This window comes from Impatiens glandulifera, chromosome 4, assembly GCF_907164915.1.
Source record: "Impatiens glandulifera chromosome 4, dImpGla2.1, whole genome shotgun sequence".
In the NCBI taxonomy this organism is placed as follows: Eukaryota; Viridiplantae; Streptophyta; class Magnoliopsida; order Ericales; family Balsaminaceae; genus Impatiens; species Impatiens glandulifera.
The window spans coordinates 55,083,514-55,101,163 of record NC_061865.1 but is presented as its reverse complement, the minus strand read 5'-3'; the positions used below and the strand labels follow the sequence as shown (position 1 = coordinate 55,101,163).

Genomic DNA, 17,650 nt, shown 5'->3' with positions numbered 1-17,650 from the left:
CATTTTTTATTTACCTTATAATACACAAATTAATAATAATAATAATAGTATACGCTTACAAAAGTTACCTCATCATCATCAAGATGAAAGAGTGCATTTTGATTTTTGCAATTGTTGTCCATATTGTTGTTCATCACTCCAACAAAACTCAAGAGTTTGTCTAAATTAGCGAGAGTCAATCTCTTCAAATTAGGGAATAATAATAATAATATGGGTTGTTGAATTTCCCTGTCGTGTCCTTCTTCTATATCATCATGTAGTTGTCCGCTTTTCCTTCCTACTACATAATCTATCTTCGGCAATGCTTCTATTTTCAAGTCTCTTAAACAAGGAAATGAAATCTGTATGCAAAACAAACCGCATAATACTTAGTGTTACTTCTAATACACGTTTTCCATCTAATTTTTATTGTTTATATGTATATATATATAATCCTAACTATTCCCCCACTAATTATACAACACTAATATTGTTTAACTTAGGAATCAAAATTAAAAACAAATGATACACTTACAAAAGTTACCTCATTAATCATAATAAATAAAACATTCATTTTTTCATTTATACTCCATTACTAAAACTAAGAACAAAATTCACTTACTATTTTCAATTACCCGATAATCATCGTGATAAAATAGAGCACTTTGAGACTTTTTCTCTTTGTCACCCAAATTGTTGACGTCAATGACAAAACTCACGAGTTTCTCTAAATTAACAAAATTCAACGTCTTCAAATTAGAGAATAATAATATGGGTTGTTGAATTTTCCTGTCATGGCCTTTGCCACAGCCTTCCTCGAAATCATAGTGATGTCCTCCTACTTGTTCACTTTTCCTTTCTACAAAATAATTTATCTTTGGCAATCCATTTATTTTCAAATCTTCTAAGCAAGGAAACGAGACCTGCATACAAAATCAAACACATCCATTTACATTTACTAATTCCATATTATATATATATATATATATATATATATATATATATATATATATATATATATATATATTATATTATATTATATTATTAGTTATGCACACATTACTTTGTTATTAGAAAAGTTAAGTATACTACACTACTAAACTTTATAACAAAATTTCACATACTATTTTCACTTTACCTGATAATTAGGGGTGTTCAATATTTGGTCTGAACCGAATATCCGACTGAATTCGAATAAACCGAATTCAAATTTCATTTTCGTTTTTCGAATCGAATTTCAAACCAATTCGAATTCAAATACGGGTTTTCGAATTGATTTTCGAGTTTGGGTTTGAACTCGAAAACCAAACCGAAAACCGAATTCATTTTTTATTATTTATTTTTCCAAACTTAACTTAAGAATAAATTCAAAATAATCAAACTAGAATATTTTGAATTAAGATTTATATTAAAAGAAAAAAATTGAAAAAATACACTAGTGGTCTAGTGGTAGAATAGTACCCTACCATAGTATAGACCCTGGGTTTAATTCTTGGTTGGTACATTTTATTTTGAGTTTAAAATAAAAGAAAATTGAATTCGGTTTGAATTCGAATTATTCAAAGTTCAAACCGAATATAAAATTCGAATTCGGTTCGGTTTAATTATAATTTATTCGAATTCGGTTTTCGAATTGACGAAAAAAACAACAAATTCGAAGAAACCGAACCGATGAACACTCATCCTGATAAAATAGTGCACTTTGCAAATATTCTTCTTTGTCACTCAAATTGTTGATGTCGATGACAAAATTCGCGAGTTCTTCTAAGGATTCAAGGTACAATGTCAACAAATTAGGGAATTTAATTGATTTTCTATGTTGCTCTCCTTCACCAGTTGTTACTCCTACTATTCCTTTCAACATTTTACATATCTTGTAATGGTTAAACTTTTAAGATGAGAAATAATCTTCATCGCCATGCTATCACAGAAGTCAACATATTGAAAGTTGTCACAATTATCAATATTCAACTTTTGCAGTGATGAAGGCATGATATTGAACACAGTTTTAATATTTGGCATAGATACAACACTTAGCTCCTCCAAGTAAGGTATTTCCAACTATGAAATAATAAATATAATTAAAAAAATCACAATAATAGAACATGTATTTTTTTTATTTATTTAAAACGTAGATCATTTTTATAATTGAAAGTTGGGTAGTAATCATACCTTGGTTGGGAAGATAAATTGCTTCAATCATTTTAGCTCCAATATTTTCAGTTTATGGAAATGAATCTCATTTACTCCTTTGCAAAAATATTCCAGCCTAGACAAGTCACAAAGTTTAAGAGTTTTCAAGGTATTGAACTCAATTTTATCGAGTTGTTCTGTATCATCGCAAAACCTAACAATTTCTTCCGCCATTTCACATTCTTTGAGAACAAGAGATTGAATATTTGTGAGATTCCTTGATATTAACTTAGAACATAAGTGTGTCATTTCATTGCATTCATATAGTTCAATACGCAGCAAACAACGCCTATGTTCAAAAGTCTGCTAGTTTAATCTCTTTAGTTGCTACTCAAACCCTTGAATATATTTTATCTCTGGTTATTCTCAAAACTCAGTTAATCTAAATAAAAAATAATGTTTATTTCACATTATATATTGTGGGCCTAAATAAATTCCATACCAAGTTGGGTCTCTTCAAGTTGGAGGACAAAACCCAACAATATTTGGTTAGGAGAAATTCATTATCTTTAAGATGATCATCAAGTATTAGAAGAACTTGAGCACTTTATGAGAACACAACACACTCAATATAATATGTTCAAGAATGATCAAGAAAACGTTGTTATCATTAACATGTTGAACAAGGTTGAGTCGTTTACTCACATTATTTCAGTCCTTGTCAAACTTTGGCGAGACAAATCCAAATCAAGCAGTTCATTGCTTTCCGAAAATTGATTCGGAATAATACTTCACGCGTAAATCTTATTATAAAGTTTGAGAAAGGTTGATGTTACAATGAACAATTTCATTACTCAAATTAATGTCGAACGTGATTGACAAAATTGGGGTACAAATTCAATTAAAAAAGATGGAACAACATATTCAAGAGATAGAAGAAGAAGTAATGTCTTTATTCAGGAGTTTTATCATCATTGTTTTGTTTATATGATAAAAATGATTAGATCTTTGGAAATATCATATATAAATGAAATGAGTTTTTCATTTAAAAAAGGGATAGGTTAAGGAAAAGGTATAAATAATAGAGTACAAACATAACTAAGAAATCAAGAACCTAATTAGTGAAGACTATGTGTTTTTTAGCTAACAATGATAGCTGATTAATTATAAAGCTTATAAATTACAAGTACATATTTAATATTTGAAAATCATAGTACACCTACAAATTAATAATAATATATAAGATTTGTGTAGATATCAACATGTCACATATGAGCAGAAAAATGTGAAAATAAAAGATCATCGTTGACTTGGAATATCACTTGTAGCTGGCAAACCACAAGCCTCACTCACTCTTTGTATTTTTATATTTTTTATTATTATTATTATTATTATTATTAAGTCCCACTCACTCGTGCATTTTGTATATCTTATTATTATTATTAAGAAAACGGTGTTAGTTGTCGGGTGTAAACTTAGGGCTTATTCGGATTTTATTTTATTTTAATTTTAAAAATAATGATGGGAGTGATTTTGAGAAAGTATGGAAGTTTTTAATTTTTTTTTAAAAAAAAAATTATTAATATATAATGATAAAATATAAAGTATTTCAGTATTTCAGTATTTTGTTTAATGAATTAGAGCATCCCCATTGGTAGGTACAAATCTGATGTGGCAAAATTTGTACCTGGGTACACTAATGGGGAGATGGGTATAAATTAGGAAAGAGAAAATTGAGTAGCAAAGTTTTGATACTGGGTACAAATGAGAAAAAGTCAAAAAAAAGTGGTCCCACCCCCACTTTTGTATGCAAAAAAATAAATATTTAAAAATTTTAAAAAATAAACTGTTTTATTTAATTTTTTATTTAAAAAATTGACCATTTTTTAAAATATGACAGTTTTTTCAAAATATGACCGTTATATTATTTTTTTTATACATATGATTATTTTTTTATTATTTAAAAATTATTGATTTTTTTAATTTTTTAATATAATTTATAAATATTAGTTTTATTAATTTAAACAAATTAATATAATAAAAAATAAAACAAGATTATTTGAATTATTGAATTAAAAAATATTATATGAATTAGATTATGTGGATGGTGGGACCACAATTGTACTTGAGATGGTTGGGGAATAGAGTATAAATTGAGAGGTATAATTTATTTGTGATGTGGCTACTGATGTGGCACATATTTGTACCTATGTATGGGTACAAGGATGGGGATGCTCTTAAATGAAGTTGTAACCTCCGGAAATCACGTTTACCTGAAAAGCTTGAGGTTCGTTAAATTTCAACATCGATTTGTGTATCAAGAATCATTTTAAATAAAACATTATTTTAAAATATTTATAAAATATGTTTTGACATTTTTAAAAATAATTATAACAATAATTAATTTTTATGATCAAATTTAAAATAATCTTTTAGATTTAAAATTATCAAATTACAAAGAAATCTGAAATCTGTATTTTAAATTAATTTAAAAGAATTAATTTAAAAGATTATTTATTTATGAAAGAGTCGTCAATTGATTTTTAATTTAAAATTAATAAAACGTTTTATATACGTATACAAAAATATGTTTGACCAGAGATTTTTGTAAGTTCGATTATTAGTGATACTCGAGAAATGGCTTTCGCATTCTATCCTCTGTACCCATTAACTTAACGGTCTCTACTTTATAAAATCTTGGCTTTTGAAAAAAAATTGTTTTATAGCGTTTTATTTAACCAATTATTTTTTAGGTCCTAGACATGCACAGGTTTTTTATTGCATTTAGAATTATAGAATAATATTTAAATGTTGGTACCTACGATTAATGTCGACGATTGTTGAGGAAAGTACATGAAAAATATCAACATAAGGCATTAAAATTAAAAAAACAAATCCAAACGGGCCTTTATAAAATATTTTATGTGAAAATATTTTTAAATTATTTTGAAGTTGTTTTTTAGATTTTAGAAAATTGTTTAGGGCCTCTAATTTAAAAAATAAAATAATTTTTAAATTTAAAATCCCAACCAAAAGGCCCCTATGACCGGTCCTCTCGGTCGAGGGTGTCGATCCCTCGATTGTGGGCTAAAATCTCTCGGTCTTGGGCGTTGGACTCTCGGTTGGATGCGAGGGGTCCTTAATTTGTCGAGGCTAAGACCTCTCGATCGGGTGCGGGAAGCTCTCAATCGGGGCTAGAAATCCTCGTTCGAAAACCATGTCGGGCTTGTTTTCTCGATCGAAAATCAAACCTGGGCTAAACATTTCTCGGTCGGGTGCAGGGGAGGGAGGGTTCGAAATTTGGTCGGAAATCGAACCCTCAATCGGACGTCAAGAACATCAAACTTTATTGGGGTCTTAATCCTTTTATCCCAAGGCATTGAGAACTTCGTCTAGTCTCAATGATCATATATAACATCACTTCATTATTGATCCGGACTGTTATCTCCATTAATGTTGAACAAAGTCTGTATAATCTTCTCACTGTTGACCACCTCAATCATTTTACGACTCTCCTTGTTGTCCCTAAACATAGTCACCATTACTATTCTAATTCCTCAAAATAATTTGGTAAAATGATGTATTTTGAATTAGAGATATTTAAATAACTCAGGCTTACTTGATGAGCATTGTGTTCATATGTCCTTATTTTTTTTACAGCCCTAAACAATTCACAATTTTTTAAGGTAAAATATTTGTCGGGTTGAGTGACTATATAGATGATTCCAAAAGTATGCAAACCAAAATCTCCCTCAATAAAGTTTAATTTCATTTTTTTTCCTTTATTAAAATCAGGTTATAAGTTACCTACTATCAAAACGCTATATGTACATTTATTTTTAAAATTGAATCACGTCATTACAAGTCTTTAACACAAAATATAATGAGTAAAACATTAATAAAAAGGAAAATGAAATTCAAATATCATTAATGTATAGAATACTTACTCCATCAATTTGGTCCATTTTGATTTTCTCAGTACGAAGTACTATACATGATAACTTAGAAGAAAAAAATAGAAAAAGGTTCATGATAGATTTGAAATGAAATTCGTTTAAGCAAGTACCGTAAAATTCTCTTTTTAAGTATATATTGATTCCCGTTATCTTTGTTAAGTTTTTATCATCGCTCGCTAAAGTTTCTGTCTCTAGTATTATCGAAAATACTCAAATGAAAAGAATCTTCTTAACATAAGAGATTATGATGTCTAATATTCCATTATCAACAAAAATAAATACTTTAAACTGAGGGGTTGTAGGATTGATATATATATTGTGTTAATAGCTTTAAGAAATATCACTATTTTCATTATCTGATGAACATTACCAAAACAATACCAAATTCACTGATAAGCTCCTAAATTAATTTTCAATTTTTATATGATTCATCAAACAATTTTATTTTTATTTTCTACCTAAAGTTTTGAAACACTTTGTAATAATCTAATTCTTGAAAACAAAATCCAAGTTGTTGAATTCTAAGGCTTGGAACAATTTTCACAAAAACAAAATTTAACATTTTTAAAGATTGATCATTAATATTATTCAAAATATAACGTTTTAAATGAAAAATAGAGAGAAATTCATGAGTTTGGAGTTAATGTTAGTTTTTTACATTAAAAAATATATTATTTAAAATGTATAGGAATAAATCAAATAAAATAAAAAAAATTCAAAGTCACAAATCAAAACTATATAAAAAATATTATCATTACCGTTATAGTGTTTGGTCTAATTTGAGAGAATTATTAATATTATTATTAACAGTGTTTGATTTGTTTAAAGTTAATTTTGATCCTTGTGTCATTTATTTGAATAATTTGATTTAATTAACTAGAACAACATAGGCTGCTAGACTAAAATATTTTTGTTTATTTATACAAACTCTACAAATAAAACATGATTAATTATAAACATCTCCACCACCACTCGTGCACTATTTTAATATTTATTATTATCAAACCTTAATTTGGTAATAGTGGCAGAGATTGCAGACTTGGTAGGAGACAAAGCCCAAATTAACATTGCCAACACATTAATTAATTTGATCTTATTATTTTAAAAACGACATTTTTTCTATTATTTTTTTTCTTTTCATGAAATAAATTTTATTCAAAAAAAGGAAAAAACTAAAAAAAATAATATGTAAAAAACTCTTGACAAATTTTATAAAATAGGAGAAATTTGATAAGTAAAGATACATTTTATTCACAAATAGGGAGATTAGGGGTATTCAATATTTGGTCTGAACCTCGGAACCAAATCAATACTTGGGTCAGATTATGAGTTGACTCGCTCATAAACTTAGAACGGTTTAAAATAAAATTAAAAATATTATATGTATCTTTCGAATTTACAACCTAAACCTAACAAGTACAGAAATTGACATATTTTTATACATTAATTCATTTTTAACAAACCCTTTAATTCATTTATTTATATATATATATATATATATATATTATTATTTAAAACAATAATAAAAAATCAACATTAATAGTATAATAATAATTCATTCACATATATAATAAACCTGAAAATTTTAATAAATTTTAAAAGTAACAAATTTAATCTAAATATATTAAAATAATAAATATTTTTAAAATACAAATATTATATATATAAGTATTTTTTAATTGTTAGTCATATAAATTATATATATGCATACACAAAATTATAAATATATATCAACAATTTTAAGTGGTATAATTATTGAAGTGTTATGACGGTATTAAGGAGGTTTATGGGGTAGTTATGTAATAAATGCGTAGAGATTAAAGGTTTATTTAAATATCTATGAGGGGTTGATTTATAAATAACTGAAATCTAAAAGAAATGGTTATGGTTCTCAATCTACATAGCACTACACTGGATCAGGCACATTAGACTTAATACATGCCGATTGGTATTAGTAGGATTACGGCATTCAGTGGGAAAGACATCTCTCTTGTCTCCCCATCGATAGAGAGTATTCAAAGAGTGAGAAATCCCAAAGTGAAGTTAAGGACCGTGCTAGATTGGAAGATCCATCAACCGAAATTCATCCCAAGGACTAGGGGTGTAAACGAGTCAAGTTGCTCGTGAGTAGCTCGGTCAAAGCTCGACTCGAACTCGGTTTGACCGAGCTTGAGTCGAGTTCGAGTAGCTCGAGTATAAAATCGAGCTCGAGCTTTATATTTCTTGTTCGAGTAGCTCGTTATTTATATTTATTTATATAATATAATATAAAATATACATATATATATATATAAACTAAAATTTTGGCTCATTGAGTCGAGTTCAAGTATAAATTTTGGTGCTCGATCGAGTTCGAGTTCAAGTATTTATAATGTAATTCGAGTCGAGTTCGAATAGTATGGTACTCGGCTCGACTCGACTTGACTCGTTTACACTTCTATCAAGGACTATCAAGAACAATGGAAGCTAAAGGTATGTTCCGTTTCTAGTAATTGAATTGATCTATAATTTCAAATCTCTTGTTTATCATTTGATTTGATGTTTATTTAAAGATTATATAAAATATTACTAGATTTGGTTTATGAAATTTAACAATAACATCATATGTGTATACATTTTCTATATTTAAAGATAAAATTTCTAACAATAATTTGGTTAAAGAGGAACTAAGGAGTCATCTTTCAATTAATACAATATATTCAAATTTTGATCTGAATGATGAATAGGAGAGGAAAGGATGCTAGTGAGTTAAGAGCAATTATTTTGCATCTAGAAGATGATCAAAGTATTAAAAGACCTTAATCATTTTACGAGAACCCAACAAACTATATAATATGATCAAGAAACCCTTGCTATCATTAGTACCTTGAACAAGGTTAGTCGGTTACTCTTACATTATTTCAGCCCTTATTGTCAAACTTTGGCTGGACAAAACCCAAATAAAAAAGATCGATGATTTAAAAAAATTGATGCCACAAAAACATTATTAACGAGTTTGAGAATGGTTGATGTTACAATAAACTTACTCAAATTAATGTTGAACATGAAGTTGAGGTACAAAATCAATTGAAAAAAATGGAACCACATACCGAGGCGAACCCGAGTTTTGGGCTACCCCAGACCCAATAAAAAAAAATGTCAATAATTTTTTTGTTATCTTAATTTAAGTCTAGTTTACAAAATAGATTAAAAAAAATGGTGAAGATTAAACTCATAATCAAATTAAAGTTTTAAATTTTATCTTCAACTACTAAACTACAATTATCCTTAAAATTACAATAAATTTAATTAAATATCTCATTATTTTTAATAAATAGACTGTCATCGACCCTAAACCGAGCACTTGCCGGTCGGACTTATCTCGGGGCCCTGAACACATATTCAAGACATAATTGAAGAAGTAGTGTCTTTATTTAGAAATTTGATCATCGTTGTTTTGTTTATACAATAAAAATGATTAGATCTTTGGAAGAGAAAAAAACATATATAAATGAAATGGTTTTTTTCATTTAAAAAAAATAATAGGTTAAAAAAAGTGTAAATAATAGAGTAAAAAACATAACAAAGAAACTAACAACAGTGAATAATACTATATGTTTTCCAGCTAGGCGCTAGCAATGATATATAGTTAAATCAAGTATATAAATTAAGAGTATATATTTAATAATTGAAAATGATAGTACACGTACAAATTAATAATAATATATAAGATTTGTGTAGATATCAACATGTCACATATAAATAAAAAGATCAAAAATATCAGATGTAGCTGGCAAACGACAAGCCCCCACTCACTCGTGCATTTGTATATCTTATATTATTATAAAAAAAATATATATATATAATTAATGTATAAAATATGTAAACTCCATCAAACATATTAATTTTGATTTTCTCCTTAAAGTTCTGAAACCTTTGTAATCATCTAATTCTTGAAAAGGCTTGGAACAATTTTCACAAAAATAATGAAAAAATTAAAAGTTTGGTCAATAATATTATTCAAAATGTATGGCCATAAATAAAATTTTCAAGGTTTAAAACAATAAATAGTTTACTTCTTTTTTGTTTATTTATACAAATTTTACAAACAAAACATGATTAATTATAAGCATCTCCATTCGTGCACTATTTTAATATTTATTATTAACAAACCTTAATTTGATAATAGTGGCAGAAATTGCAAACTTGGTAGGAGACAAAGCTCAAACATTGCCAACAAACACCTTAATTTGATCTAATATCAAATTATCAATATTCCATTGACTCTCATTTTCTTAATCATAATGACTTGGATAAGATTCCTTATGCTCAATAATTTTCACCATATATAATTAGTATCAAAGGCAAGAACCAATATCACATCTCCTATTAGCAAAAACACATCTGCTAGAAAATCCTAGTTCAAGCATCTAGAAATGGCTGCCTCTCCTTTGAGATTGAGAACTCACAAACACATTCGAAAGATTAGTTTGCCTTCAGAGTCTCATCCTCTTTTTCGTCGGTTTGATGAGCAGTTATCTAAGCTAAGGAGTTCAACTTGTTCTTCCACATTGCCTTCAATAAGGAGCAAGATGGATGTTCTTCAAGATTTGTATGATTGTATCGACGATATGTTTCTTTTGTCAAACACTCAACAAGTGTTTGCGAAAGAATGTCAAGAGAAATGGGTTGAAGATGCCTTGGATGGTCTTCTTATGCTCTTGGATGCTTGTGCCTCATCTAAGAACATAATCTCGGAAACTAAGGAAGATATTCAAGGATTGGTTTCAATGATGAGGAGGAGACGAAAGGATGTGAGTGAGTTTGGAACTTATTTTGCATCTAGAAAGAATGTGAAGAAGTTGATCCAAAAGTCCTTGAAAGACCTCAAGACCAAGAAAACTCCTCAAGCTAATTTGGACAAGGATCAAGAAACAGTTGTTATCGCTACCATGATGAAGGAAGTTGGGTCGATTACTCTCGCCTTATTTCAATCATTGTTGTCCCACATCGCCGGCGGATCAAAGTCACAGTCGAGATGGTCATTGGTTTCCAAATTGATGCAAAACAATAACACCAAGCCATGCCAAAGTAGTGTTGTTGCAAACGAGTTTGAAGAGGTGGATGTTGCAGTGTTGGCGATCATATCTGAAAAGATATCAAAATCTAATGAAATATTCAAGGTGCAAAATCTATTGGGAGATATGGAATCTGAGATTCGAGAAATGGAGAAGGTTTTAGAGTCCTTGTTCAAACGTTTAATCAAGACAAGAGTTTCTCTTCTCAATATGCATGGTCATTAGTTCTTTGTCCATATATACTTGTACATTAGAACACACAAGAATAAACTTTTGTGCTTCATAATGGAAAGATTACTTGTTCGATTTTGGTGCAAATAGTTTTGTATTTTGTTATTTGTTATCCCTTGAAACAACACATCGAACTAGGTATGAGAACAAGATCTACATCGATCTCTTATGTCTCAATAATAAAATAAATATTGCACCAATATGGATGCGGATCGCCCTTCCATGGAATCGAAACAACCCTGGAATTGAGAAATGTATACAATTGTTGACAAATGTGTAACATTTATTTCAAAAAATACAGAAAATGGAGGGTATTTTCAAATAAGAAAATTGCAATCCATATCGAGTTCATAAAGAGGGAAATTCAGCAGCATATGAGCTAATAGTAAGAAAAAGGCTAAATTGGACATAAACTTCAACACACTTAACATCAAGGCCAGAGGACCACAATCTTCTGATTCTCCATCAGCTCTTTGTGAGTTATCACTCCGCTACCTGCAGCAAGTTTGTAATGTCAAAACTACCCAAAAGGAGAAGAATCGAAGAGTTTTTAACCCAATTGCAATAAGAAGCAGCCAATAAAAAGAAAGCAATTGAATCGAAATCTTCCAGATATGTGTTATTGGCAACAATTCTCGGGTATTTCAGTAGTAATGGTTTCTATGGAGCAAAATTTCAGATAGAAAGCTCTCTTTTGCAAATCCCAACTTAAATAAACAATACACACAATCAACTATCTTATCTTCTATCTTGCAATTTCAGCTCATGACACAAAATTGCAACTGCATCATTGTTTCTAATACTAATACTAATACTAATACAAACAATGGAGGGAATTCTGTGAGACGAAAACCGATAGATCTCTTTACCTGGTTAAGAGGATTATCAGGAGATTTCTTCCAAAGCTTCCAAACCATGTCCTTGTACTGGGTATGTGTGAGACCTGGCTTCTCTTCTTTCAGCCTAGGAAGCTCAGCTTCTTCAAAAGCCTACATAAAGACCAATTAAAAGCTTCAAACAATGGAGGTTCTTTAAGATAAAGATATACTAATGCATTCAATGATGTCAAATCCTATCAATTTCTATGATTATAAATAAATACCCACCTTAAAAGATGCCTTAAGCCTCTTTTCAGGATGTTTATCAATTGGAAGATTATCTTTAACACCCATCTGAGCAATCGCATCTTCAAGCGAACGTGCCTCAATAATCGAATCATCCCTATTAGTATTCGCAACAAGAACCATCCTTTCATACTCTTCCTCATCCTGCGTCCTATCCTGCTTCTTCTTAACCTCTTCCGCCTTCTTCAGAATCTGCGCCTGTTCCTCCTCTCTCCTCCGTCGCAGCTCGACCTCGGTCACCTTAGGCAAGGGAATAGCAACGCGATTGGCTTTCTTATCAGGTTTCTTATTAACCTTTTCAAGCTCCTTCTCTTCTAATTCGGCCAATCGACGAGCCTCAGCCTTGCGAGCAGTTGCTTCGGCACGTTTCTCAGCGTCCTCTTCACGTTTCTTGACGGAACGAGATTTATCTCCTTCGGCTTGACGCCAGTACTGATCTTCTTTATCGCGAGCATCGCGTTCTTTGCGATCGGATTCTGCAGCGGTCTTTCTAGCCCTAGCATCTTCGGCTTTGCTGTTAACACCCATCTTCTTCGGCATCTTTGCGCAAATCCTAACCCTGATTTGGATCGCCGGATCAAAGATGGAACAAACAAATATTGATTGATTGATCGATTCTCTAACAAGAAGTTTAGAACACCTTCTCGCCGCTTTGTTATCAAAAGATAATGTTTCTTTTAATTTAATAAATATGAAATTTATTTAACCTTTTTTAAAATATCCAAATTAGGACAAAACTAAAATGAATATATATAATTTACCTAGGTTAGAAAATATTATTGCATCAAAACCAATTATATAATTAACCAACAAAAACATATTTTATAAAGAAATTTATGGAAGTTTTTTCATGGATCAAACTCATCCATTTGAATCTTTCTATAGTTCAATTATATTGTTTTTACTAAAAAATTGATAAAAACAAGTAAATTATGGTATTATAATTGGAGTGAATTGGTATAGTATATGCAACTAAGTCTTCTCTTACTAACCTTCCTTATAAAATCATAAATATATTTATTTTATTCATATAAACTTTTAGTATATTATAATATATATTATATTAAAAAATCGTTTATATAATTTGATTATATAAAAAAATTATTTGTTTTGAAAATATTGTATAAACGATGCATTGCAGGTATTCCTCGAAATCGAATGGGGCATGGATGATAGTAAAAAATCTCCGAATTAAAAATGTAACGGGAATGATAAATGCATTCTCCACCTAAATTGTCCCATTATCATCCCGACTTCCTTATGCTCTCTCACAAGTAGAGACAAAATGATAATATTTTAAAAAAAAACTGTAAAATGTGATCCATGATTAGGGTTATTAAATATTTATATAATTGTAAAGAAATTAATTTATTTTTTTAAATAAAATATGAATAATAAATAAATATATAGATGATGTTATATTTTTAATTGTGTTTTATATTGTTTTGGGTAGAAATAAAGTGAGATCGAGGCAGAGAACACAAATATCATTCTCGTTCTATTTTCGGCCAACTATCGGTCAAATCGAAAAAAAACCGCTCTTAACAGGATAAATCGGGTCGAAAACCGCAGACGGTTTATAATTGTCATTTCAACATGGTGTTATTTAGAAATGTTTTACTTTACTAATCTTCAAAGAACAATTTATGGTCTTGAACTTGCATCAATGCAACTATTATTAAGTGAGATTTGAATATTAGACCTATGTGAATTATTTATTCAATGTATTTGTCATTTAGGTAAGAGATTAGTGCATGTGGATTATTTTAAAATTAATATAAGTTTAAGAGCTCAAACTAATCCATATCAATGTTTTTTTGGCTTTCATGTTTATCTCTTTAAGCTGCTTTACAAAAAATAGTCTCTCAATTCTCAAATACAATTTTATAATAGCTTGAAAATATAATGGGTCTTAAATCATTAAAGACTCTTTTTAGGTTAATTATTAATTATGTGTCACTTGCATCAGGCCGATTGGATAAAAACGATGGGCTTTAAAATTATCCATAACCTGGTGAGCAACGGCGGGCGGCGGGCCTATTCTGTTACTATTTTTTTTCAATAATTTATTCTGTACTAAAAAAGTTATAGTTTATTCCATTTTGTGATTAACTTAAAATTTTGGTTTTACATTTATTATACCAAGAAAAACATTAGTTGTCTAGAACAATAATATTAGGATCTTTTTCAAATTTCATTTGTCAAATAAACAGAAATCATCTTTTTTTTTTTTTTTTTTTTTTTTTTTTTTAGAAAACAAAAAATAATGTGAGTTTCATTCTCTTATATATAATAATTTTTCTCTTAATAAGATTAACACGACCTCTAATATGATAATATCATGATTATCATCCCTCCTCAATTTAAATCGTTACTAAAAATATAGAATGTCTTATTCTAAATAATTAGATTAGAATTCAAAATAAATACAGCTATCCTTTTGATTATATCTTCTCAATAATAATCTCTCTTCTGGGTGGACGTAGTCAAGTTCTATTTTGGTGAACCACGTTAAATCTTTGTCCTTTTTATTGTTTACGTCATTCCCGCGCGTTCCGTTATAACAAACTGGTATCAGAGTTTCAGGCTATTCGATTGTTTGTTTTTCAACTAAGATAGAAGCAGTGAGCATTAAAATCGACAAGTTCACGGGGAGAAACAGTTTTAGCATATGGCAGATCAAGATGGGGGCTTTGTTAAAACAACAGGGCCTATGGGGGAACTGAAAGTGTCATCAGGAGCAGATATAACCGCTGAGATGGCCATCCTAGAGGAGAAGTCGCATTCAACAATAATGTTATGTCTTGCAGACGATGTTATCATTGAGGTCTCAGAGGAGGAGAAGGCCACTGAGTTATGGTTGAAGTTGGAGAGTCTCTATATGATAAAGTCACTCACCAACAAGTTGCTTCTGAAGCAACGTTTGTTCACTCTACGAATGCAGGAAGGTATACAAATTAGAGAACACCTAGAACAATTAAATTCTATTATGTTAGAATTAAGAAATATTGATGTTAAGGTTGATGATGAAGATGTTGCATTAATCTTGTTAGTATCTTTCTCTCCATCATATGAAAATTTTGTTCAGTCTTTCATTGTTGGGAAAGATACAGTAAGTCTGGAAGATGTCAGGTCTGCCTTCATTCAAGAGATCTACGTCATATGGCGTCTGGTACAATTACAGATAGTCAAGCTTCAGGGTTGTTTACCAGCGGAAGTAATGGGCGAGGGAAAGAGAAGAAACGCGACAAGTCGTTTACTTAAAAGGGTCCTAAGCCGACTGATATCTGCAATTACTGTAAAGAGAAAGGACATTGAGAAGGTGTTGTCAAGGTTTGGGATGTCATCAGCTAAACCTATAGATACACCATGTGCTGCTAATATTCATCTTACTACTTTGTTTTCTCCTCAGACAGATGAAGAAAAAAAAGGTATATGACTCGAGTTCCTTATTCTAGTGTAGTAGAGAGTTTGATGTGTGCAATGGTTTGTACAAGACCAGATCTGGCACATGTAGTGAGTGTTGTGAGCAGATTTATGGTACAACGAGGGAAAGAGCATTGGCAAGTTGTGAAGAGGATATTCAGGTATCTACGGGGAACTTTTGATGTTGGTCTCATATATGGAGGTGATACACAATGTCTGATTACTGGGTATTCAGATTCTGATTATGCTAGAGACATTGATAGTAGGAGATTTATGACTAGTTATGTATTTACTCTTGGGGCTCAGTTGTTAGTTGGAAAGCGACTCTACAACCTACTGTGATTCTGTCTACAACAAAAAGCAGAGTACATGGCATTAACAGAAGCTGTTAAAGAGGGAATATGGCTGAAAGGACTAATTAGTGAGCTGGGCCTACATCAGAATCAAACAACTGTCTTCTTTGATAGTCTGAGTGCTATATGCTTAGCCAAAGATCAAGTTCATCATGAACGGACTAAGCATATTGACGTGCGATATCATTTCCTAAGGACTGAGAAGATGATAAAGGTGAAAAAGGTAGGAACTGCTGACAATCCTGCTGATATGTTCACCAAGGCAGTTCCTCATAGCAAGTTCCAACATTGTTTGGACTTGCTTAACGTCAGAAACGGTTAGTTGCCCTAAGGGCAACTTTAAAAGAGAGATATAGAGAAGATTGAATATATGGGCATTGACTAATGCATCTGGGTCATCTGGGCATTGACTAATGCATCTGGGCCATCTGGGCATTGACTAATGCATCTGGGTCATTTGGGCATTGACTAATGCATCTAGGCCATATGGTATTGACGAATGCATCTGGGTCATCTAGTATTGACTAATACATCTAAGTCATTTGGCGCTGGCGAGTGCATCTGGACCATTCGGCACCGGCGAGTGCATCTGGGACATCCGACATCGGCGAGTGCATCTGGGCCATCTGACATTAACGAATGTATTTGGGAGATCTGGGCATTGATTAATGCACCTAGGACATCTGAGAGAATTCAAGTCAAGGTGGAGATTTGTTGAATAGACTTGAATAGTTGGGCCTTCTTAATGGGTCGGCCCAATCCTCTATTTGTTAGGGTTTCTGTATTAGGGTTTCAGGGGACCGAGTGTTATATAAACTCGTGTTATAACCCTAGTTTGTCATATCATCTCTGTAAAACAATCTTCTCAATAATAATCTCTTTCTTTTTGATGAACGTAGCCAAGTTCTATCTTGGTGAACCACGTTAAATATCTATCTTTTCTTATTGTTTATGTCATTCTCACGCGTTCCGTTATAACAAATCTTCACTCTATAGTTTTATATCAAATACAAATATGTGCATATATAAAATTGAAATCCAACCTCAAACATATAGACTTATATTATGAATAAGTGAAGTAATAAACTCTTAAAATAATTTCAGTGAATAAATTAACATGTATAAATAAAACTAAATATACACTAGTGCAACCAAATAATATAAAACAAATAAGAATGATAAGAGAAAGTGATTGGATATCAATAAAAATCACAATTAATGATTCGAATAAGTTGAATAATATGAAACTTACATAAACATTTATCTTATAAGTTGAATTAAACTAGTATATACAATAAAGAAAAACACATTTATATTAAGCTTATTTGGTCATTTATAAATATTGTAATACATTTGTATATGGATTATCTAAATATTGACCATTTCTAAAA

The 17,650-nt window shown here is 30.3% G+C and overlaps 2 protein-coding genes across 2 annotated transcripts; one reads left to right on the top strand and one right to left on the bottom strand.

The window, feature by feature from the left end:
- The first annotated feature begins 10,483 nt into the window (after positions 1-10,483).
- Positions 10,484-11,360, top strand: LOC124935431. Its single transcript, XM_047475864.1, has one exon. It carries the CDS (start codon positions 10,484-10,486, stop codon positions 11,348-11,350), a length of 867 nt encoding a protein of 288 aa, XP_047331820.1. The 3' UTR covers positions 11,351-11,360.
- A 214-nt stretch (positions 11,361-11,574) lies between these two features.
- Positions 11,575-13,137, bottom strand: LOC124934087 (coiled-coil domain-containing protein 124). Its single transcript, XM_047474558.1, has 3 exons — positions 12,463-13,137; positions 12,226-12,345; positions 11,575-11,851 (listed from the first exon to the last, which is right to left on the bottom strand). Exons 1-3 carry the CDS (start codon positions 13,018-13,020, stop codon positions 11,840-11,842), a joined length of 690 nt encoding a protein of 229 aa, XP_047330514.1. The 5' UTR covers positions 13,021-13,137; the 3' UTR covers positions 11,575-11,839.
- Between the last annotated feature and the right edge of the window lie 4,513 nt (positions 13,138-17,650).

Coding starts and splice junctions, on each gene's coding strand:
- LOC124935431 (XM_047475864.1), top strand. CDS start 10,484: ATGGCTGCCTCTCCTTTGAGATTGAGAACTCACAAACACATTCGAAAG.
- LOC124934087 (XM_047474558.1), bottom strand. CDS start 13,020: ATGCCGAAGAAGATGGGTGTTAACAGCAAAGCCGAAGATGCTAGGGCT. Junction 12,346..12,462: donor GGCTTAAGGCATCTTTTAAG/GTGGGTATTTAT, acceptor GTCTTTATGTAG/GCTTTTGAAGAAGCTGAGCT.